The sequence below is a fragment of the Pristis pectinata genome, chromosome 11, assembly GCF_009764475.1.
Source record: "Pristis pectinata isolate sPriPec2 chromosome 11, sPriPec2.1.pri, whole genome shotgun sequence".
Taxonomy (NCBI): Eukaryota; Metazoa; Chordata; class Chondrichthyes; order Rhinopristiformes; family Pristidae; genus Pristis; species Pristis pectinata.
Window position 1 is genome coordinate 31,110,889 of NC_067415.1, and position 24,407 is coordinate 31,135,295.

The 24,407-nt window shown below is 39.4% G+C and overlaps 1 protein-coding gene across 1 annotated transcript in view; it reads left to right on the forward strand.

Annotated features, from left to right (window-relative positions):
• The window catches only part of cryl1 (crystallin, lambda 1), a 50,194-nt gene extending 34,055 nt beyond the window's left edge, over positions 1-16,139 (forward strand). Inside the window, exons 6-8 of the mRNA XM_052025569.1 lie at positions 13,350-13,455; positions 14,391-14,497; positions 15,506-16,139. Coding sequence (XP_051881529.1) covers positions 13,350-13,455; positions 14,391-14,497; positions 15,506-15,613 — 321 coding nt within the window. The 3' untranslated portion in view covers positions 15,614-16,139. The remainder of the gene's footprint in view (positions 1-13,349; positions 13,456-14,390; positions 14,498-15,505) is intronic.
• Positions 16,140-24,407: the final 8,268 nt, after the last annotated feature.

Genomic DNA, 24,407 nt, shown 5'->3' on the forward strand with positions numbered 1-24,407 from the left:
TAGAATTCGCCTTTCTCCCTAACATTCAAGGTTAAATCCACACCTGGCTTTTTAATCTTTCTTGATGAACAGCTTGACCTGTCCAAGAACCCTTTGCTGCTTGTGCTTTCTCTTGTGCAGTGCATTGGTGAATCTAATTTATTCTGGCTACTTCATGGTTGGGGAGCAATTCTTAAGTTATTGCTTTTTTCTTTCTGCCAGATCTCAATACTACTTTCCCACAGCATGGGTTATTGTTTATTATTGGCACATGTACTGAGTTACAGTGAAAAGCTTTTGTTTTGGGTGCCATCCAGACAGATTGTGCCATACGTAATTACAATGTGTTCCCATATAAACTATAATCATTGGCTAGTGGTTTTTCTCAAATTTATCCACTTGTTCTGTTACAACACCCATGGAGATACCAAAGCATTGATTGCAGTAAAAGCTTCATTTCCTAATAGTTGAAACCCTGCTAGCCACCATTTGATTTGTGTCCCAGGTGTTGTGCAGTATTGTGGCAAGGATATGGTTATGCACTCCTTGACCTCTGATCTTGTTTTCATAGACAGTAGAACTGACTAACAATTTTAGTTTGATTTTAATCTACAAAAAAATTTGTTTCATGTTTCTATCCTACCCTGCTGTTTCTGTTGCTCTTGGTTCCTGTGTCTACTTACCAGACACTAAACTTCGTAAATATTTGGCAGTAGAGCAGAAGAGACTCTGATCCTATGACAATGTAAGCTGGTACTATCCTAGCCTCTCCATCTGATTCTGGTGTGGAGTGGACAAGCAGACAGATGGAGCCTCAAATTAGTATCTTATCTGAAATATGCCACTGCTAATATCACAGCACACCCTTGGTACTGGACTGACACCCTAGAGATCTTGAATGAAACCTACAGCCCACTGATTCAGAGATGAGAATAATACAAAATCTTTAAAGTTAGCACTAACTATGCTTGCTTTGTTTAATAATAACAGGGGCAAGGGAGTCCAGGACTACTCTATTTTTCCAGCACCCTTTTTTTGCAATTGAATAGTTCTCTGGAAGCAAAGTACTTCAGATTGTCAGATCAAAAAAATGAGTATTTTTGGATGAATGATTGCAATTTAGTCCACTATCAGAGCATATCATACCATCTAGTTGATAACTTGCCTCCTCTTGTCATCCACAGTTTAAGTAGAAAAAAGAAATGCCATATTGCATCAGTTGTAGAGTGCTATCTTAGTAAATCCTGGGTCAACACTGACATTTTGAGACTGTGTCACTGACAGGATTTCACATGCAGTGGGTTAATCATGAGAAAATCACAAGTGCAATGCAAAGTCTACCCATTCAGTCTTTCAGGTGACTTGCAAAACCAAGAACCCTCAGTATTTGATTGTCAGCCTATGTTACTTTTCTGATCAGACAATCTGAAGTACATTGCTCCCAGGGAGAACCTTCCCTCTACCTCTTCTATGATCAGGTGAACTATAAAATTGTTTTTAATATCTTAGTCAATATTTAACTAATATCATGAAAACAAGCTATTTATTCAATTTCCAAGTTTAAATTGTCTGCTGCATTTGCCTACAGTAAATGATTTTGCTTCAAAAAGGCAAATAATTCTCTGAATAGTTTTGAAATCTTTAATTTACTGATAAGCCACTTGCATTCAAGAACTCAATATTGATGTGACCGCTCATGAAGTACAACTCTGGGAATTTGATCCTCAAACCCAGACAGAATGTTTGCACCTGAATGAAATATTACTGTGACAATTTCATAATTTAATTTAATGGTGGTGATGGGTACAAAAATTGGGGCACAGCCACAAAGGAATTTAAAAACCAGTATGAATATACCATATTGAAGATGTTGGGAATGCTGTGCATTGGGTGAGCATGTTTATAGAGGTTGGAAAGCTAGCCTGAAGAACGTTGGCAACATCCAAGATGAGTGTTTTATTAACAGATCATCTGAAGTTGAGGTTCAGGTAGCAGTTATTACCTATGTGAAAATAGTTGGCTTTTGAGATGAATGGGGTTGATGTTGACATTGCAAACATATGGTTCAACCTACTCAATTTTCTTGGAAGGGATTGAAAGGATACAGAGGTGACCATCGTAGAGGTGGTGGTGAGGGCTGATACAATTGTGGTGGCCAGGGAATCTAAATGAAGGGACAAAACCTACATTGTAAGTTGGAAAAATAGTTGACAATTGATTAGGTGATGTCAGCCCTCTGCAAACAAAAAATGTGCTAAATTTCCTGTGGAGTTGTTTACTAATCCTCAGTCCAAAAAAATCAATCCCTCCTTACAACCACTTCAAACTAAGGCAGACTAGTAACATTTTAATGGACCCTGAAGCATGGACATTTCATTTGGAATTTTATTGAGTTTGAATGTGCTGTTAATGTATACCAAAATTTTAGGATTTTAACATGTACATTTTCATACAATTACTGCAGGGATAAAGTTTGTAATGCCAACTGAGGCAGTGAATGCTAAAGGTCACTAGAACAGTTCCTAATGAGCTTTACCACTGACTAAAGTCTGCATCTAGCCGAGTTGTTTGCTCAATTTTTTTTTCTTTAAATTAATCATTATCTCAAAATCCTTCTGAATTGGTTAAAGTTAAATTTAAGATTTTGCTCTGCTCAGACTCCAGGATAGGAAAGCACTGAACATGGGTACAGGCCTTTCAATCCACGATGTCTATACTGACCATGATGCCAATTTAAACTGCACATCTGCCTAAATGTGGTCGACACCCCTCCATTCCCTGCCTGTTCATGTCTGTCTAAATGCCTCTTAAACATTGCTATCATATCTGCTTCTGCCACTTTCCCTGGCAGCATGTTGCAGGCACCTACCACTGTTTATAAAATAAAAACTTGCCTCATCAATCTCTCCCTTTTTAAACTTTGCCCGTCTCACCTTAAAGCTGTGCCTTCTAATATTTGACATTTGCAACCTGAGGAGAAAGACCCTGTCTGACTATCTATTTCCATCTATGCCTCTCATAATTTTTTTTATACTTTTGTCAGGTCACCCTCGGCCTCTGATGCTCCAGTATAAACAATCCAAGCTTGTCCAACTTCTTGTAGCTTTTAGGCTGGTGAGCCTTGCATCAGTGGTAGGGAAGCTATTGGACAGGATTTACATGCATTTGAAAAAACATGGCCTGACTGGGGACAGTCAGCACAGCTTTGTGTGGGGCAAGTCACGTCTTACTAAGTTGATTTGAGATTTTAAAGAGGTGACTAAAGTCATTGAAGGGAGAGCTGTGGATGTTGTCTACATGGATTTTAGTAAGGCATTTAACAAGGTCCCTCATGGTGGGTTCATCAGAGGGTAATGGTGGAAGGGTGTTATTCTGGCTGAAGATCAAGGACCAGTGGTGTTCTGCAGGGATTGGTGCTGGGGCCCCTATTACTTGTGATGTATATAAATGATTTGGATGAAAATGTGGATAGGTGGGTTGGTAAGCTTGCAGATGACATGCAGATTGGTGGAGTTGTGGACAGTGTAGAGGGCTTTCAAAGGATAAGCAGGATATAAATCAGTTACATATATGGGCATAGAAGTGGCAGATGGAGTTATAAACTGTGAGATGTTGCACTTTGAGAATTCAGATGCAAGGGGAAAGTATATAGTTAATTGCAGGATGCTTGTCAGTGTTGATGTGCAGAGGAATCTTGGGGTCCAAGTCCGTAGCTCACTGAAAGTGGCCATGCAAATAGGGTGGTGAAGAAGGCATGCTTGCCCTCAGTGGTTGGGGCATTGAGTACAAGATTAAGGAAGTCACGTTGTAGCTATATAAAACTTTGAGGCTGGACTTGAGTATTGTGTGCGATTCTGGTTGCCCCATTACAGGAAGGATGTGGAGGCATTGGAAAGGGTACAGAAGAAGTTTGCAAGGATGCTGCCTGGATTAGAGGGTATGAGCCATAAGGAGAAGTTGGACAAACATGGGTTGTTTTCTCTGGAGTGTTGGAGGGTGAGGGGAGACCTGATAAAAGTTCATAAAATTATGGGAGGCATAGATAGGGTAGACCATCAGAGACCTTTTCCCAAGGGTAGAAATGTCAAAAACTAGAGGACAGGCACATAAGGTGAGAGGTGGAAAATTTAAAGGAGATGTGTGGGGCAAGTTTTTATTTTACACATCGGTAGGTACCTGGAGCGGCTGCCAGTGGTAATGGTGGAAGCGGATATGATATTGGTGTTTAAGAGGCTCTTGGATAGACACATGACTACACAGGGAATGGAGGGATATGGATCATGTGCAGGGAGAAGAGATTTGGTTTAATTCTGCATCATATTCGGCACCAACATCATGGGTTGAAAAGCTTGTTCCTGTGCTGTACTATGTTCTAACATCACTGGTCACAGACCACCAGTCAGAATAACATCCCTCCATCACTATCCTGTTCTAGGTTAAGCCAGTTTTGAATCAATCTACCAAATCTCCATGGGTCCCATATGCCTTAATCTTCTGGATTAGCCTATTTTGAGAGACCTTTGTATACAACATCCACTGCCCTATCCTCATCAATCAGCTTCACCACCTCAAAAAAAAAACTCATTCAAGATGTGACCTCCCCTGGACAAAGCCAGGCTGACTATATCTAATAAGTCTGTGCTTTTCCAGATGTAACTTGATCCTATCCCTAAGAATCTTCTCCAATAACTTCCCTACTATTGATGTAAGACTCACCAGCCTATAATTTCCTGTTTGTCCTTTTTTTTTTGCCCTTCTTAAACAGGAACAACATTGGTTATTCTCCAGTTCTCTGGGACCTCTGCTGTGCCTAAAGAGGGTACAAAGATTTCTATCAAGGCCCCAGTAATCTCCTCTCTTCCTCTCTCAATAACCTAAGATCGATCCCATCAAGCCCTGGGGACATTCACCTTTATGTTCTTCAAGAGACCCAACACCATGACCACCTTGATATCAACATGCCCCAGAATATTGGTATACCCCTCCCTGATCTCACTTTCCTCCATGTCGTCCTTGATGAATATCAATGAAAATTACTCATTTAATATCTTACCCACTTCCTCTTGTTCCAGGCATAAGTTCCCTGTAATCATTCCCATTGTTTTGATAATATATTAGAAATAAAAGATGACCAGTGGTAGTGGAGAAATGTATTTGTATGTGTGCCTCTGTTTTGATAGCATTTGAGATGTCTTGTGACTGAATAGGAATATGAAAATGACATTTAGTATTGTCTTTTTGATCTGTCCATCCAACTATTATTTTCAGATTTTTAATGCAAATGTTACCTGATAGGATTGTGAAAGTACTAACTCCATGTCATTGCAGATTTCTTTTTTTTTAATCCTCATTCAAGTGAGTTGCAGATCTTGCAGTATCTCATTGTTTTCATTGATGGAAAGGATTCTGGATTGAATAATTGGAACAACAATTAACTCTAGATGCTCAAATTGCAATTAGGCATAAAATACTAAACTCTATTTAAAAACAGTAGTGGAACAATAATGAAAATGAGTCCCCATACAAAATACTAGACAATACTGAAGTATGTGTCAGCTACCGCAGAAACATGTTCTTGGTGTTGAACATAGCTGAACACCCTAAAGCTGTATGATGCTTTTAAAAATATGCTTTGAAAGTTTATTGTAGACTAGTATTTTTACTGATGGCAATTAAATTGATTCATAATGTCACAATATTGATAAATACTATAGATCTGAGGAGCAATAAGGCACTGCATTGTGATTTGATGGAGGGAAAGTACATTTCATTTCCAAGATCAGACTACCTGATCTCAACTGTGTAGAAATACTAAGGTTTTTACTTTCAGTCCCTGCATTTTAAGTTTTCAATTGGATGAATTATCTGAAAAGACAAAGCGGAAATCAGATGAGGTAAAGGGCCGAATCATTGTATTTTTAATAAAGGTGAGTGAAAGAGATGATAGGGATGCCAATGACCAACCTGGATGGAATGGTTGGTGCAAAGGATGAGATGGTGGCTGTTGCACCATTGGAACCTGCAGCTAGGCATGGAGGAGAACATCATAGTGGACAGAGGAAGACCAGCTCTCATGCACCCATTTAAGGGAACTCTAGCTTAGGTGGACATAATACAAACAACGTGTGAATACCTTAGGATGATCAAGAGTATATGATATTGCAGGCAAACCTGTTTAAGGGAGGAGGCAGGGCTGGACATCCAAGTCCTTGAGTTAACCAATAAAAAGGTGGAATGGGCAACATGTTTCTGAAGCTGACACAGAAAATAGTGTAAGTAGGTAGTTATTTATTGGAAAAATAAATAAAACCTCATTTGATGGAATCGGAACCAAAAACAGAAAACACTGGAAGAACTCAGCTAGTCAGGTAGTATGTGTGGAAGAAGAAACCAGTTAATGTTTTGGGTCAGGAACCCTTCCAGTTCTGAGTTAACTGGTTTCTCTTTCTGTGGATGTTTTCTGTCAATCTCTTTCACACTGTTTGTCCTTGGTGGCTTCTGTTTCCATGTCTGAGGAAGGGTATGTATATTGTACCTACCTGTCTTCCTTCTATATTTAGCTGCACCTCCCCTCCCAACTGTATATCTGCTTCATGCCTCATTCCCCCACCAAGTCTGCTTAAACTGTCCCTAACACGCTAGCAAGCCTCCTCACAGGATGCTGGACTTGTTCAAATACAGGTGCAGCCCACCAAGCTTGAATAGGTTTCACCTTCTCCAAAAATGGTCCCAGTGATCCACAAATCTTTTTAGTCATGCATTCATCTGACCTATCAGTGATTTAATCCAGTGATTAAAACTTTAGTCCTGTTCCTCAATCTGCTACAAAGCTCCCTAAATTAGTGTTTCAAGAATCTACAAAATGTATATAAAATACAATACACTGGCAAAGCCTCTGTTCTCTAACAAGCTTAGAGCTTTAACCTCTGCCCGCTCTACCTTCCCCTCCTCCTTCACGCCCCCCCACTGCCCTGCAGTTTCTTCACTCTTCTGATGCATCCCCTCAAACTTTTGTTTCCTACCTAGTTTTAAATCTTTTTAACTTAGTCATAGGAGTTTCCTTTCCATTCCTCAGCCTCTGTGTTAGGATCAGACTTGACATCAATGGCACTTGCCCAATCTCCTGTCAATGCAATTTCTTCCCAAATATCATAAGAGTTCATAGCTATGCAGCATAGAAACAGGCCCTTTGACCCAACTGGTCCATGCAGACCAAGATGCCCTATCCAAGCTAGTCCCACTTGCCAGCATTTGGCCCATAACCTTCCAAACCTTTCCAATCCATGTACCTGTCCAACTGTCTTTTAAAAGTTGTTATTGTACCTGCCTCAGCCAGTACCTCTGGCAGTTCATTCCACATGCATACCATCCTTTGTGTAATTTTTTAAAAAAATTGCCTCTCAAGTTCCTATTAAATCTTTCCCCTCTCAGATAGAAATGATTGCTCTATCCTTAATTTCTAGCTTTGTCCTGCTACAAACTTGAACTCTCTTGGTGACTTCAGATCATTGGGGTAGATGATGAATCAGTTATCCCTGCTGAACAACAACAAAGTAGCAAGAGTAGCCCAGTCAATCTGAGTCTTATCTGCTATTCATTACCAAAACTGTCTTATCTACCTTCATTTTTAGCCTGTTACCCTTACTATTTGGGGGGGAAAAAAAGTTGCTCTCTGTCTTGAAAATGTTAACTTGTCAACCATTGCCTCTTGGGGAAGATATTCTAGAGACTCAACCCATCGTGTGAGTTTTTTTTCTGGGAAAAAAAATTGCTTCCTGATTTCACTCCCAAGTGGTTTTGTACTCATTTTAAGATTATGGTCTCACATTTAGAGAGGATAGTTCCTGTGTATCTCCTATATTGAATTCTTTCTTCATTTTAAACATTCCAGTTAGATCAACTTTGCATCTGTTTGCAACTTTGCGCAATCCACAAAAGGATTGTGGTACCTTTTAGTATCCATTGGCAAAGTGGTCCTTGATCTAGCAGGCTTTGAATCTATTTGCAGGAGGATGTTGAGGTCAGGAATAGTCTGCCTACTCCAATTGATCCAAGTAAGTAGTTTGGTTTGTACACCCAGTTTGTTGGGTATGGCCTTCTACAAGCAGCCTTCACCATCTGTTGCCTTCTAATATGCAAAGGTGCTATTTATAATCATACAACTGGAATTTGGAAAAGTGACCAGTGAAACAAAATTGAGGGGCCTTGACAGGGTGGATTATTTTTTTTAGGATTGAATCTTTGGAACTCTTTTCCTCAACAGAGCAGGCTTGAGAGTCTGAATGAGCTCTGATTCTTAATTTATCTGCTCGTGCCCAAATGAAATTGCAGCAATAAAATCCTGCAGGTAAATGATTTTATTTTATTCAAAGTAGGTAGGCAAAAGCTATTGGAAGTGCTCTTAGGACAATGGTATGCAGATCTGTTCCAATTGCATGGTCATATAAATGTTTCAGTGCTCTGACTAGTCCTTCTAAATTTGACTGGTGTGAGTAGATCTGAAACTAATAAACAAGAAAAGGATGAAGGGTGTAGAATTTAAATTTCATGAGCCAGGCAATATCCAAAATGAGACAAGTTTCAAAACTGGAGCAACCAAGTCGGTATGTGCTTTGGTTACTCAAGGCTGAGTTGGCAATGCATCAGAGTAAACCAGACCTGGTTTCCCCAAATTTTATGCATAGGTTGATAAATGAATATGCAAGTTTGGCAATAAAGCAGGCTGAAAGCTCCAAGGCAAGTTGAGGTTAAGCTGAACTATTCATGCTTGGAGACAGTGAATCTCCAATCAGCATAGAGGGCAAGAGGTGACTTCTGACTTCGTGGAAATGTACAATAAAAATACAAGTGTATGCATCACAGAATTTTGCTAGTTGGAGATCTGGCAGGGTTTTTGGAATTTTAGGATAAAAAGAAAAGTTATATAGAACATAAGAATGTTACCATGTATTTGTATATACCCTACATTAAGAAAAACATCTTGCTCTTGTACAATGCCCTTGAGTGCTTTAACAACACTTAAAGGGGAAATGTGCAAAAAAGAAATATGCTGAAGAAAAAAAGTGATTGGAAAAGGAATGATGCTTATAATGGAGGTTGTATTATGAAAATATTCTACTCTATGATACAAAGGACTGTAACATGTTGCAAGTAGCAGGGCTGGGTGTCCTGGCCAACAGGTTCCGCTGTACTAACAGAGTTTTTTTAAAAAAAACTGAACCAGTATCACAGATGGAAAGCTTTCAGCAGAAATGGTCAGTTCTGATGCAGAGTAAACAAGTTACCTGAAGTTCGAGGATTTGATATTGAGACCAGAAGTTTGCAATGTACCCTAATATATGATTAGATGCTGTTTCAGTGCAAGAGGCCAAGGCAGACAGGTCAGAGTGCGATGGAGAATTAATGTGGCAGGTCACAGGAAGGTCTGAGTCACCCCTGTGCACTGAACACATACTCAGTAATGGGGTCACCTTATCTGCATTTAGTTTCTCCATCTTGAACATTGAATGCAATAGACTGGATTGGAAGAAGCATGAGTTAATTGTTGCTTCACCTGACTATAGAGTCGTAGAGTTGTACAGCGTGGAAACAGTCCCTTCAGCTTAATTCATCCATGCTGACCAACCTGCCTACCTGAATTAGTCCCATTTGATTGTATCTGGCCCAGATCCCTATAAGCCTTTCCTATCCATGAACCTATCCAAACATACTTCTAAATATTGTAATTGTACCCACCTCTACCACTTCCTCTGGCAGCTCCTTCTTCCACCCTCTCGGGCCCTTTTTTTTTAAAATCTTTCCTGTCACCTTAAATCTATGCCCTCTAGTTTTGGATTCCTCCTTCCACCCCCACACGCCCCTCCCCCCACCCTCAGAAAAAGACTGACAATCCATCTTATCTATGCCCCTCATGACTTTATAAACTCCTCTAAGGTCACCCCTCAGCCACCTTTGCTCCAGGGAAAACTGTCTCAGCCTATCCAGTGTCTTCCCCCCCAGTCCCAGCAACATCCTTTGAATCTTTTCTGCACCCTCTCTAGCTTAATGACATCCTTCCTATAATATGGTGACCAGAACTGCATACCATATTCCAGGTCCAGTCTCACAAGCATCTTGTACAGCTGTAACATGACATCCCAACTCTTGTGCTCAGTGCCCCATGAAATGAAGGCAAGTGTGCCATATGCCACCTTCACCTTGTCTACCTGTGTCATCACTCTCAGGGAACTAGGTATTTGCACCCCAAGGTGTCTGTTCTACAACACTTCCCAGGGCCCTGCCCTGATTCCCAAAATGCGTCACTTTGTAATTGTCAGAGTTAACTTCCATCTGCAGTTCCTTTGACCACTTTCCCAATTGATCTAGATCCTGTGCTATCCTTAAACAACTTATTGGATACCTGAAAGGTGGGAAGGGAAGAGGTGAAGGGACAGGTGTTGCTTCTCTAGCAGAAGATGGGTTCAGTCCACACAATGTGATTACCTCTATATTGGAGAAATCAAGCACAAACTGGGTGACCAATATGCATGGTACCTACGTTAACTCCATAGGAGCAACCCTGTGCTACTTGTTGCTTGTCACTTTAATTCTCCCTGCCTCTTGTTCTCCAACCCACTCCCCTTCTGATCCATTTGCCTGTGGCATTCTGCACTGTTGTAATGAAGCCCGGTGCAGACATGAACAGCTCCTCGTCATCTGTCTGCGCACATTGCAGCCTTTGAAACTCTATCAAATTCTCTAACTTCAGGTAGCCCTCTTCCTCTGTCCATGTCAAAACTGGACACTTCTGCTGCAAGTCATTCATCTGTGTTGCCCAGTTTTTCTGTTAGTACAACCTGACTTTGCCCTATTTCTTCGAACTATCACCTTTAAGTACCTCCATTAACCCATTTAACAAAGGGATCTCTGCAGCTTATCCCCATGACAATCCTGGCCTTGTGTTTTCTCTTTGCACAGATGCTGCCTGATCTGTTGAGTATTTCTAGTGTTTTCTGTTTTCATTTCAGATTTACAGAATCTGCAGTTTTCTTTTTGATTTTCAGCAATTAAATGAATCCGCTTGTGAGTTTGCTGTTAAATTACCTATTTATCGTTAACTTGTAAATCAGTTTTTAAATAACAGTATCCCTCTGATACTTGAACACTACATTTCAAAGATTGATTAAAATGGTGGTACTTGAGCAGATCAGATTAGAAAATCATGTGGAGATTTGTTTTGTTTCCTTTAAATTCAAGGAAAATAGTTGTTGAAAATGTGTACTGCAGCTTTAAATCTTTTGCCAGTGTTAAGCGGTGTGACATAAGCCACAGAGGCATGACGATCTGACTTGTTCAAATGCCATGAGTTAATTATTTGTTGATCACAATCTTGCACTAGTAACTTAATCCAGCAATGTTTTTCTAATAATAGTTTGTTTCTAGTGATGAGTTGATTGGTTATAGTTGAAACATCACCAAATGGTTATTGTGCAAGCCTTGAATTGTTGATTTTTAACATTTGTATTTTGTAAGTTCTTACATTTTAAGAGGCAATTTCCTTTTCTTTGTTACTACTTCTGAAATGGAGAACACAACAGATGTGTGGAATTTTACCAAAGCTTGCTGATATGCTGCTTGGTGGAAGTAGAATGCTAACGGTTTGAAAGCAAAGACAATTGCATGGCTAGAAAGTTGCTATTTAGAACAAGAAAGTTACTGGTAAAAAGTTTTTATGTGAGGATCTGTTTATGATCCTTGAAGATTGTGTCTGTCTGCATATGATGAATTTCCAATTTAAAACTGTAGTGGTGTTTTTAATCTTGTTCGAGGGTCTTAAAAATAGTTTTTCTGCTAGGATGACACCCAGTGACGACTTTATTCAGCACATATTTTTCTGCTGACACAGGAAAATCAGTAATAGGACTTAAAGACCCTGCAAAGTTTTGCCAAAGTCCCAAGGCTAATCTGATGACTCCCAACTAGCAAGAGCCACAGAATGTCAAGTGCCTGGTCTGCCATGATATTTACCACAAGTAGTATCTATGAAGGGATTTACAATTCCCATACCAAAAAACTCTGAAACCAGTTCCCAAATCTCCTGGTGGTCATGTTTAAACTAATAAATTCTTAATGCAAGATGTTCTCTGGCTGGAAGTGCCATGTTGAAAGCTAGGGAGAAGAGGGATTTAAGGGGAGCCTGAAAGCTGAGGTCCTCCCAGAAAAAAATCTTGTGACCCAAAGGACAAATTACATGGGATTCAGCAATTTTTAAAAAAAATCAATGTGTGGATTCTTCAGCACTCAAGACCATTTATGAGCCAAACACCCAAGGTCTCTCTTGCTAAAAGCCAAGAAGGAAGGGCAAAATGGTTACTGTCCACTGGAAGGACCATTTTGAAAATCATTTCAACCAAGATTCCTTGGAAAATATGGGGTGGAGGGGGATGGTGGTGAAGGAAAGTTTTCACTGACTTGTGAAGATTGAAACCAGCCGAGAAGCGTATAGGAGACTAATTACTTTGGATCACTCTGGGAACAGTGAAGGTCTTGTAAACTAGATTATTAAAGGCTCTTTCTGTTTGTACATGTCCACTTGCCTTGTCAAGCTCCACCTACAGCAGAATTTGTGAATCTCGCTTAGCCTTTCCAACCCACTGTAGTTGAAGCAAACTTCCCTCAACCCTGAGGTACTGTTTAATAATACTGGCACCTGTGGATCCTTGTGTTCTCACCAAAACCTTGTGCTCCCTGGTAATCTGCTGAAATATTGTAATTACTGACTTTTTTGAGAGACCTAATGTCCTGGCATTAAATGGATGGACCAAATGATGTGTGGCGTTACTGCAACCCAACATATGAATTCCTACACTTGTAATTCCAAAACTAATATGCATATTACACAATCTCTCCCCTATAAATTAGCAGCAGTGACAGTGATGTTAAAACAGTCATTTGTCCAAATGTGTCACACTCTTGTGTTAGGTACTCTGGTACTTTTTTTTAAAAAGTTAAAAGATTCATAGTAATTTTCAGTTGCAAGTTTCCATAATGGGCGAAAGAGTGATCTTAAAAATCCCTAGTGTGCCCTTCCAACAATTTTACTGATGGACAAAGGTGCATTTACCATAATAGTAATTAATCTTTTTGATTTGCACACAACAGAAAATATAATGAAGCATGCTTTAGGGAGTTGCCTTACAACTTCATTTGACATTAAGGAGCCTGACTTACCAGAGGACTATGTTTAAAAATGAACATGAGCCCTGTTTACTATTTCTCACCTTTATGATAGTCCAAATTTTTAATCTGTGCATTTGAGCAGAGAATCCAGGTGGCTGGTTGATAACTTTTGAGTTTCTTAAATGGAATAACAATACTTCTGTTCACTTTAGGATGGTGTACTGTCACCTGAAGATGTAGACCTTGTGATGTCTGCTGGTTTAGGAATGCGCTATGCCTTTATGGGACCTTTTGAAACTCTTCATCTTAATGCAGAAGGTAAGAGCTGATGTAGTCCACCATACAATGGTAGTTACCCATGAGGGCAATGAGCCTCGTAGGCCTTCAACAGTTTGCGATCTATTAATGACTTGGATGAAAGAGCAGTGTGTAAAATGAGGTTTGCATATGATTCAATGTCAGTTGGGAAAATGAGCTATGAGAAGCAAAGCGTAAGATGGATTACGTGAACTGGCAAAGATAGTGCATTATGTGAAGAAATGAGGTTATTTGTTTTAAGAATATTTTAATGGAAGATGTTAATTTTCATATGTACTTAGGAGTAGCAGTACACAAGTTTTAACTTGTAAGTACAGCATGTAATTAGGAAGAAAATGCTATATTGGCATCTATTGCAGGAAAGTCAGAATACCAGGCTTGGGAAGTTTGCTGCAAGCAGTATACTTGCAGCACTAAGCACAGTTTTGTTCTGTACCCAAGGACATACTGTATATGCTCATTGTGCAAATTAGATTACTAGCTTAGTAAGAGGGAATTGTCCTTGGTCAGTTATTGGGTAAAATAAAAATGATCTGGAGAAATCTAGAAGATGCCCAATCAAAAGGGGAGAAGAAAAATGCGTAAAATTTAGAAGAAAATCTATTTGAGGAGAAGAATTAGTTTGTTCTGCCTTTTTGTTAGCCCTGAACAAGAGAGTAAAACCAAAATGTAAAGCCATTGTGTCTGGAGCAAAATATTAATAGAGTTGAACAAGTACTCCTATCCTCTCCAGTTCCCACAAGAACACTAATGGTCCAAATTCAGTTTTCAGGGAATGGTGGAACTGGCTCCAAAGGAAGTCAAATGTACCCTTCCTCGTCTTGAACTTTGTGGAATAGATCAGGTTTCCCCACTTTTGTTGAGGGGCTAAATATGCTAATTTCCATTTGGGAGCATTTTTTTAAAAAAATTAGAATTGTTTATTAATTTTCTAGGGCTCAAGAGTTACTGTGAACGGTATGACGAAGGTTTGAAAAGAGTCTTATCATCATTTGGACCTGTTCCTGAATTTTCTGGTGAAGTTATGGAGAAAATTAACCAGGTAGGTGGAAAGTCCTTTGGATTTTGTGATTAAGGAGTGGTTTTTGAAAGATCACACTAATAGCTGGTAGAATTGGGTTCTAAAGGACCATTTAGATTTTTACATTTGAAATTATGCCAGAGCACAAGCTTCACTTAAGTCAAAATGCATCCAGATTTTTATTAGTGTTGCTAGTTTAAAATATCTTCTATGTGGAGAAGACAGATTTTTATACACTTTCCATTTCTGCTGCCTTGACTGCATTGTTATAGTAACTTGTTTTGGTGTTCATGCCTCCTTTTTGATGCTCTTTCTTCAAACCCCTTTTTAACTAGAAACTAAATACTCTAAACTGATTTGACCAGAACAGTGTTACAATTCAGGGCACAGACTAACACTGGAAAATACTATCTGCCCCATACATGGTTGTGATGGGTGTGGGATATATCCACATTTTAACAAGTGGGTGTTGGGGTATTTGATGTTAAAGTTTTTTTTTGTAAGCATCTTTATAAAAACTTCCACAAGTACTTTGCAATGGGTTCATTTAAAAGTAAAACTAGTGTATGTATAATGTGGAATTTTCCATCTGTCAATTTTTTTAGGAAGTATTCAATCTAGAAACTAATACTTGCAGGAAGTCATGAGGTAATTCTATTATCAAGTCACTTTGGTGTTCCTAGCACATATCTTCTAAACAGGAATAATATTGGTTTAAGAGCAGGTAACCTACTTTCCTGTTCTATTAAATGTTGATGCATGAGTAAGGGAGATAACTTTTTAAAAAAACAAAAGTCAAACTTTGAATATGGGTGTGGGGGGTAATTTTCTTTTTTTAAAAAATAATAGCTTGGGACAGATGTTAAAACCAACAGCTCAATGATCAAAAATGTATTTTTTAAATTCAGAAGTAGAAGAGGTCATTTAATTATGTTTTTTTTACAATGAAGTTTACATTTGAAATGGAAATTTATTTTAATCATCAGGTTTAAAATATAAATTAACTTGAATAATTTTTCAACAATCTAGGCAATGTCTCAGAAAACTCCATCTGATCCAGAAAGCCTCAATGCTCGAAGACTATGGAGAGACGCTCATCTGGCTGCTCTGGCAAAGTTGAAATCAGATTGCAAGTGAAATGTATCCCTAAAGATTCTATCAAGATTGATATCTTGTATCTATAACCTGTATTACTCTGCATCATAAGTTGCAATTATATAAAATTACATTAACACTAGATTACCTGCTCATTTAATACCTTATTAAATTTTTGCATATGCTCAAATATATTTAAATTTATATTAACTTCTTAGAAATAGCTGTAATAGTTCAATCTTGCCCTTCATACTCATTGAAATTTTCTAGTATAATTTCATCCATTATAAGCTGAATCTAAGTGGTAATACACTTTAAGCTTGTATTTTTACGTAAAGCAGATCAATTTACAAAGTTGGTGATTTCTACATTATACTGTAGATTAGAATTTTGAGCTTGATGATGAACTCGACTATTTATTCACAATTTCTCTAAAATTAGTATTGTGAAAAATAAACCCAGTTTTACTTTCTCTCTTTTGTGGAATAAGTGGGTTCTTTTAGATGAAAGTTTTGTGTTTTTATTAAGCAATATAATGAATAAAGAGTTAACGTCACAGTGGCTCATCCTACTACAATGCCTTGAGTGTGGATTTAGAAACACTTTTTTTTAATATAAATATCAGTAAAAGGTGTCTCTGGAACTCAGCATTGTTTTATGCATTCTTTAAGATCTTGTTATCTTTGCATTTTCCACAGAAATTGCCCCAAGATGCTTCACAAAAACACATTTGGCCAAAGTCCATCAGGAAAGATAATTAAGTGTTCTAAGAAGTATGTTTTAAGGAAGGTTTTGAAGGATGAGCAGCAATAGGGAGAAACTAGAAGAGGGAATTTTGGTGAAGAAACTAGGATGCTTATAATAGCCAATTGTGGGTGTTAAAGATTCCACAGATCTTGGGTTGTAAAAAGGCTGATCTTGATTACAAAAAAGAACAAGGACTTGATGGTTTTAAATACAGAGAAAAGTACTTTAAATTTGAAATATTTGGGACAGGATGCTGGAGATTTGGATGTTGTAAGGGGTATTGGATGATGAGTTGGTCAGGATGCTGAAATGGAATCTGGAGATAAAGGGATAGATGAGGGTTTGGAAGCAGATAAACTATAGGTGGAGATAGGTAATGTTACAGAGATGGAATTGGGTGGGTTTTTTCTCTCATTTAGAGGAGATGAAGTCAGTTTGAAGTCAAACACAATACAGTGGGTGTGCAGAATCAGGACTGTTGGCAGAAAGTGCTTGATTTTAGTGTGGAACTTGATCCCATTCCGATTACTGTGGCCATCACTACAGCTGTGAAAGTGATTTATTTTGAAAAATGTATAGCTTACCTTGACTGATCAGAGCACTTTTTTTAACCTGTTATATAACTTCTCTATTATATTGCCTTGAAATAGTGGCAGGGGGATTTCTCTTTGAACTGGCATACAACAGGCTGATATGTTAGGGCATGTTGACATGAGGAAAGAGGATGTGCTGAAACTTTTTTGATAAACATTAGGATAGATAAGTCACCGGGGCCAGATGGGGTATATCCAAGGTTATTATGGGAAGCGAGGGAAGGGATTGCTACGCCCTTGGCGATGATCTTTGCATCTTCACTGGCCACAGGAGTAGTGCCAGATGATTGGAGGGTGGCAAATGTTCCTTTGTTTAAGAAAGGGACTAGGGATAGCCCTGGGAATTACAGACCAGTGAGTCTTACTTCAATGATGGGCAAATTACTGGAGAAGATTCTTAGAGACAGGATTTATGGGCATTTAGAGAAGCATAGGCTGATTAGGGACAGGCAACATAGCTTTGTGAGCGGCAGGTCATGCCTCACGAGACTGATTGATTGAATTCTTTGAGGATGTAACAAAGCACATTGATGAAGTTAGAGCAGTGGATGTAGTGTACATGGATTTTAGTAAGGCATTTGATAAGTTTCCTCATGGAAGGCTTATTCAGAAAGTCAGGAGGCACAGGATCCAGGGAAACTTGGCTGTGTGGATTCAGAATTGGCCTGCCCATAGAGGACAGAGGGTGATGGTAGATGGAGCATATTCTGCCTGGAGGTCAGTGACCAGTGGTGTTCCACAAGGATCTGTTCTGGGACCCCTGCTCCTTGTGATTTTTTTTTTATTATAAATGACTTGGTTGAGGATGTGGAAGGCTGGGTTAGTAAGTTTGCTTGATGATACAAAGGTTGGTGGTGGTGTGGATAGTGTAGAAGGTTGCTGTAGATTACAGCAGGATATTGATAGAATGCAGAGCAGGGCTGAGAAGTGGCAGATGGAGTTCAACCCAGAAAAATGTGAAGTGATACAGTTTGGGAGATCAAATTTGAAGGCTGAATACAAGGTTAATGGCAGGACTCTTATCTGTGTGGAGGAACAGAGGGATCTTGGGGTCCACCTTCATAGATCCCTCAAGGTTGCCACACAGGTCGATGGGGTTGTTAAGAAGGCATATGTAGTGTTGGCCTTCATTAGTCAGGGTATTGAGTTCAAGAACCACGAGGTGATGTTGCAGCTCTATAGAACTCTGGTTAGACCACACTTGGAATATTGTGTTCAGTTCTGGTCACCTCATTATAGGAAGGATGTGGAAGCTTTACAGGGTGTGGAGGAGATTTACCAGTATGTTGCCTGGATTGGAGAGTTTGTCTTATGAGGAAAGGTTGAGTGAGCTAGGGCTTTTCTGTTTGGAGAGGAGGAGGATGGGAGGTGACTTGATAGAGGTATACAAGGTGATAAGAGGCATAGATCAAATGGACAGTCAGAGACTTTTTCCCCAGGGCAACAATGGCTAACATGAGGGGACATAATTTTAAGGTCATTGAAGGAATAATTTTAAGGTATAAGGGGGATGTCAGGGGTAAGTTTTTTAAACACAGTGGTGGGTGCTTAGAATACACTGCCTGCAGAGGTTGTGGGGGTGGATACGTTAGAGACATCTAAGAGACTTTTAAATAGGCACATGAATGATATAGAAATGGGGAGCTATGTGGGAGAAGGGGTAGATAAATCTTAGAGCAGGATAAAATGTCAGCACAACATTGTGGGCCAAAGGGCCTGTACTGTGCTGTAGTGTTCTATGTAACTCTTATCATCCCTATTCTCCTAGTGCTCCCATGATGGATAAGGTGGTGAGTTCTGGATCTCGAGGGTTGAAGAAATAGGCTGCTGCTATTTTCACTGTTAAAATTACCAGACTAGGTGCTGTTTCAAACTTGATATTTGCTAAAAGGCATTGTAGAAAGCAGTTACTAGAATCAACATGGTCGCAGGGGTAGTGAATATACAGTTTATTGCTGGAGTGTTGATCCAGTACACTGTTTTCTCCTGATCCCACTGAACAAGTTCTGTATTATTGTGACTAGACCTTTTTGACTGTCTGAAGTAAGATGAAATATTTAGCATTGGTTTTATTGGTTGGAGGGAATGCATGGTATGTTCCAGTAGTGAATCATTATTGCAAAGTACCCAGCTGCTGTCTTACACTTTGCTGAAGTGGGCTAGTTGTATCAATTGCTAGTTGGTACTTAAATCCACACTCCAATTCCCCTAATCCCTGCAACCCATCCTGCTTACAAGAGGTTGGTCATTAAGAGAAAGAATGATGTTATGTTTGTCACTTTTCAGTGATAACAAGCTTGGATTTATTTAAAGTAGGAGAAAAACAGCACCGAGGCATTTCAATGTTGTCAAATAAAATTTGACACAAAGGTACAATGCTTGGTAAAAAGGGATGGCTATCAAAATTAGAAAGTATTTTAGAGCTCAACAGCTATAGGCCATTGCTTCCAATGTTACAGAAAGTTAAAATCAGGTGACAAGAGGCTAGAATTGTAGTAATGCAGCTTTCTTGGTTGTAAGAACAGAAATTACAAAAAAGGGAAAGATTGGGGCTATTGTAGTTCAGTGAGCTTGGGATGTTGGGCAAAAGTAAATTTGGACCAATTAAAATGCATGTAGTAGAATTTTTCAGTGTGTTTAAGTTTACAGAGCAGAATTGGGAAGGCCAGTCAGGAGTGCGATAGTCAACAGTTTAGGAGTAATAGAGGCAAAGATGAAGGTTTAAACAGCAGGTGAACTGGGGTAGGGATGGACAATGGGTGTGAAAATAAATGGACTTTGGAGTAAAAATGTGGTCAAATCATCTCAGTCAAGTACATGAAGCTTATAAACAGTTTGATTCAGTTCCCTCTATTTACAGGAGAAGGATGATGCAGGTATTTGAAGAACTGAGTTAGTCAGACTGTGCAAAGATGATGGCTTTGGGTGTCGATCTTTCAGTATTTTGTATGAAATTTCTGATCATTAGGTATGTGTATTGTAGGGGTTGAGTATTGGTGAGGTAGAACTGGGTATTGTCAATGTACATGTATAAGAAATTGGAGAGGACCAAGGCTGGATCTTTTGGTGATTCCAGATGCAAGGGTACAGGAGTGAAAAGAGAAGCCATTGTATGTGATTAATTGGCTATAGTTAAGAATGGAGCCAAGTGAATACAGTTGCATCCCACTAGATAGCAGAGGAGAGTGAGTTTGGAGATATTATGGTCAAATGATATAGGTGGAAAAAGTATAGTTCATTACATTCTCTGATTTCCCATTCTCTATCATAGTCAATTATAAGAACTGAATAGTAATTAATATTAGAATCATTGTTGAATCTATCTTTTCACAACAGATCACTGCAGCTGAAAATTTTGTACTGGAGCACCAAAGCAATGTTAAAGGAGATTAAAGTTTGGCCTCTAAAAGCTACTGGAAATGTTTCCCTTTTGATCTCGTGCCATAGCATTTTCTAGCATATTTGGTCAGCTGTTATCTTGATCTTTAGAACAGTTATTCTCATCTCTTGCACAGCTTGGCCTGAGGCCATGTTTTTCCTAATAGAATCCAAATTATGTTGGTGAGCATATCATTGATGAATTGGTGTTGCTTGATGTGGCTATTGCCTGTTTTAACTATCACTTAAAGGAGACTGAAGTTGTAGTAATTGCCAAGTTAAATTTATCCTGTATTTTACAATAAAACCTAGAACCATACAGCACAGGAACAGGCCCTTCAGCCCACAATGTTCTGCCAAACTAATTAAACTAGTAATTAAATGCCTAATTAAACTAGTCCCTTCTGCATACACAAGGTCCATATCCCTCCATTCTCTGCACATTCACATACCTATGTAAGAGCCTTTTAAACATCACCTATTGTATTTGCCTTCACTACCACCTCTGGCAGCAAATTCCAGGCACCCACCTCTTTATTTTAAGAAAAAACTTTCTCTCCCTCACCTTTTAAATGCATGCCTCCAGTATTAGATATTTCAACCCTTGGAAGAAGATACTAGCTGCCTATCTATGTCTCTCCTAATCTTATAAACTTCTATCAGGTCTCCCCTCAGCCTCCACTGCTCCAGGAAAAAAAACAATCCAAGTTTGTCCAATGTCTCCTTCATACCAGATATTATTGGCCTGTGTCATTGTTATAGTGAGATAGCTTGGCTACTTCTGCTGAGCAACCTGTCAGCAGTACTACCAGCATGAGCCTTAATGATACCCATGTAGTAACCACTTAATGTTGCATAACATGAACCAATTTGGCTGAAGGTATCTGGAATGATCCAAATAATGATGCCTTTAGAAATGCCAGGATGTTTTAAAGTTATCTTGAAGGATGCACAAAATTGGAATAAATCACAATCTTAAAGTGGAGCATTGTGATCTCTTTGAAAGCACAAAAGGCATGGACAAATGCTGTGGTTCTAGGTCAAATACATCTTGATAAAGGCAAACATGAAATTCCATTGTATAATTGGAGGATGATGATCATCATTGTAGGATGGACAAATTGCCTGATTTAAGAGTTTTTGCCTTGGCTGTAATTTCCTGCTTGATTCCCCTTAAACCTAAATTTCCATGAGGTTCAAATATTTGTCAATCCCAGCCTTGAAATAACAATGGCTCTGCTTTTGCAGCCCCTGGGCAAGATAACTCCAAATATTCACAACCCTCAAGAAATTTATCCTCTGTCTTGTGGCAACTTATTCTGAAGTTATACTTGCTCCCCCATTTCTAGCCACACCAGTGAAATCAACCTCTAGGTGCCTTTACTGTCAAGCCTCTCAGAATTTTGTACATTTCAATAAGATCACAACTCATTCTTAACTCCAAGTAAAGCCTATTCTGCATAATCATTCCTCGTAACACAATCTTTTCAACACAGGAAACAATCTGGTGAATCTACTAAGATGAGTATATCCATGAGGGCAAAACTGCATATACTAATCCAAATGTAATCTCATCTAAATCTTAGCTAAGTCCTCTACGGTTGGAGCAAGATTTACTTTTTGTATTCCATTCCTCTTCCAATAAAGATCAAAATTCTGTGTGCCTTAATAAGTAATGTAGATGCAAACTTTTTCTCCTGTCGGAGAACGTCTACAGTTCTTGCTACACCAATATTTAATACTCTGCTTCTCTACTTTCTCTACCAAAGTGCAGCCCTTATGTTTCACTTAGTTGCACTCCATCTGGAATCTTTTTATCATTCAATTAACTTGTATATCCCTTCATTATAATTGGGAACCAAAGATGGCAGCCACTTGAGCCCACCATTTTGTGTGTGTTTGTGTATCCATATGTGCTGAGGAGTGCATCAATACCCATGCAGTAGAGCCTTGTCTCCAGTTGTCTGAACCCCTTTGCCATTGGATGACAAGGTGGACATTATGGTGTCAAGCCACATGGTAGCTGGTGTGCGGAAGACACCCCGACTACTTCCACTTCTCTGTATGAAGATTGGAATCTAGAATGTCATGACTTTCATTTTCAGCACTGATGGTAAAATGACTAGGTCTTCCACCTATCATTGTTTGGAATGCAGATGTTTTAACTTAAATGTTGCTGTCTTGAGGTGAAAATACAATGGGCAGGAGATGGCCAACTGAAATAACAATGTGATAGGTACACCTGGGGAAAAAATAAGCCCTGTCCTGCTTTCCAAAGGAACATAAACCTCCTGGTGATTTCAATGTCAGGTTCTAAAAAGATGTCACCATCTGGTGAAGTAATTGGCAAGGAGGGAAAGGGGAAAATTTACTTCAACAGAGAGGGTGTCCATCTGAAAACCTTCTGTTTTACCAGAGAGGCTAGCACAAGACCTCATGGCAATAATCCCAATCCAGCAAATGGAATGTTAGAATATTTCATCAAGTGAATGTCTGCATCATGACAGGTACCAATGGTGGGACTGAACGTTGCACAATACTCTGTTACACCGTCAATCTAGCCCTAAAACTATAGTGAAAACCAAATTACTTCTGCAAAAAAAAATTTGAAATTCTTGAGGATTCCACAAAGAACTGCTTTTACACCTGTGCCTTGCAGACAACCTGTTCACTCCCAAACTTCAGGAGTGTCTACAGCCTATGGACTGCCACAAAGTCCACCATAATTGGCATGTGTGAAGAGACTCTTGGCCTCAGTATCAGAAAGAACCAGGACTTGACTTTTCCTCAGATGAAAATGACCAGGAGATCCAGGAGCTAATTAACAGAGAACTGTTCCTCGATCACATGCTCCACCAGTCTGAAGAACAAGGCACCTGAAGACTGAACTCCAGCAGAAAACATGACCTAAAGAACAGATAGTGGGCGGGAAGTAACTCACTAATAACTATAATGTGTGGATCCTTTAATCAGGGCTTCCAATACACCCAAAGGGCCCAGCCCATTGAGATGCAAAAATGGAGATGAACATATCAAGGATGGAGATAGTTGGCACCTGCTGAAAGGACGACAATTGAAATTTCCAACCACGACGCTATTGTTAACATGATCACCTAGACTCTATTTCATACCAAGGTCTCCAGTTCAGCTTTGCCACCACCCAGGACTGACATGAAGTCAAAAAGGCTATATGCCAAGTGAAAAACACAGCATTAAGAACAGATGGTGTCCCTAGCGAAGTTCTAAAACTTGACAGTGAGGGACTTTAGACGCCTGTTCACAATCTCCTCTCTCATCCTGGAAGGAGAAATCATAAGCAGTAAGAATCTCACTGCTGACTACCATGGGAAAGTCATTGGGAAGGTTCTGCCTCCCACTGGCCAAAGAACTGCTCCCTGACCTGTAGTTTGGATTCCGCCTATCGTGAGGTACAGTACATATGATCTTCACAGTTGAGAGGAGCGATTGATGGGGTCAAAGATTTTAGTGAAGCATCTCAAATTTGGTTGACCGTGTCGTACATTTCCATCTGATATTTGCTACATAATGGCTAAGGAGCTGTGATCCTACTGCTGCACCTCACCTCAATTAGTTTCCCACTGGAATGGAGCTTATCTACAAACCTACTGCGAAACTTCAATCCATGCCACCTCTCCAGAACCAAGATCTTACCACCTCGGCAGTTAAGCTGCACTGCATAGACAATACGATTATGAGAAGTCATCAACTGAAACATGCAAGAGGATGGCCCTTACACATTGCAACTACCAACTTGCATTGCTGTATAACACTGCTCTCTCAGACCCTGCAAAGGAATAATCAGTTGTACACATCTCAGGAGCCATCTCTGTGAAGACAGATTTCGATAATTAAATTCACCACTGCCTTCAGTGTGCCTGCACAATCTTCAGCTGTCAAGCAGGGAAAAGTATTTGAAGATCTCAGACCTGTCAGAAAGCTCATGTCTATTGTATTCTCTTAAAGCAGGCAACAGGAAGCATTGGAAAGAGACCACCAATGCTGTCTCCACAAAACCCTTGAAGTTCTCTGGAAGGATAAATAAAATAATGGCAGTAGTCTTTCCCAGGCCAATGTCCCTAGCACTGAGGCCCTAATGG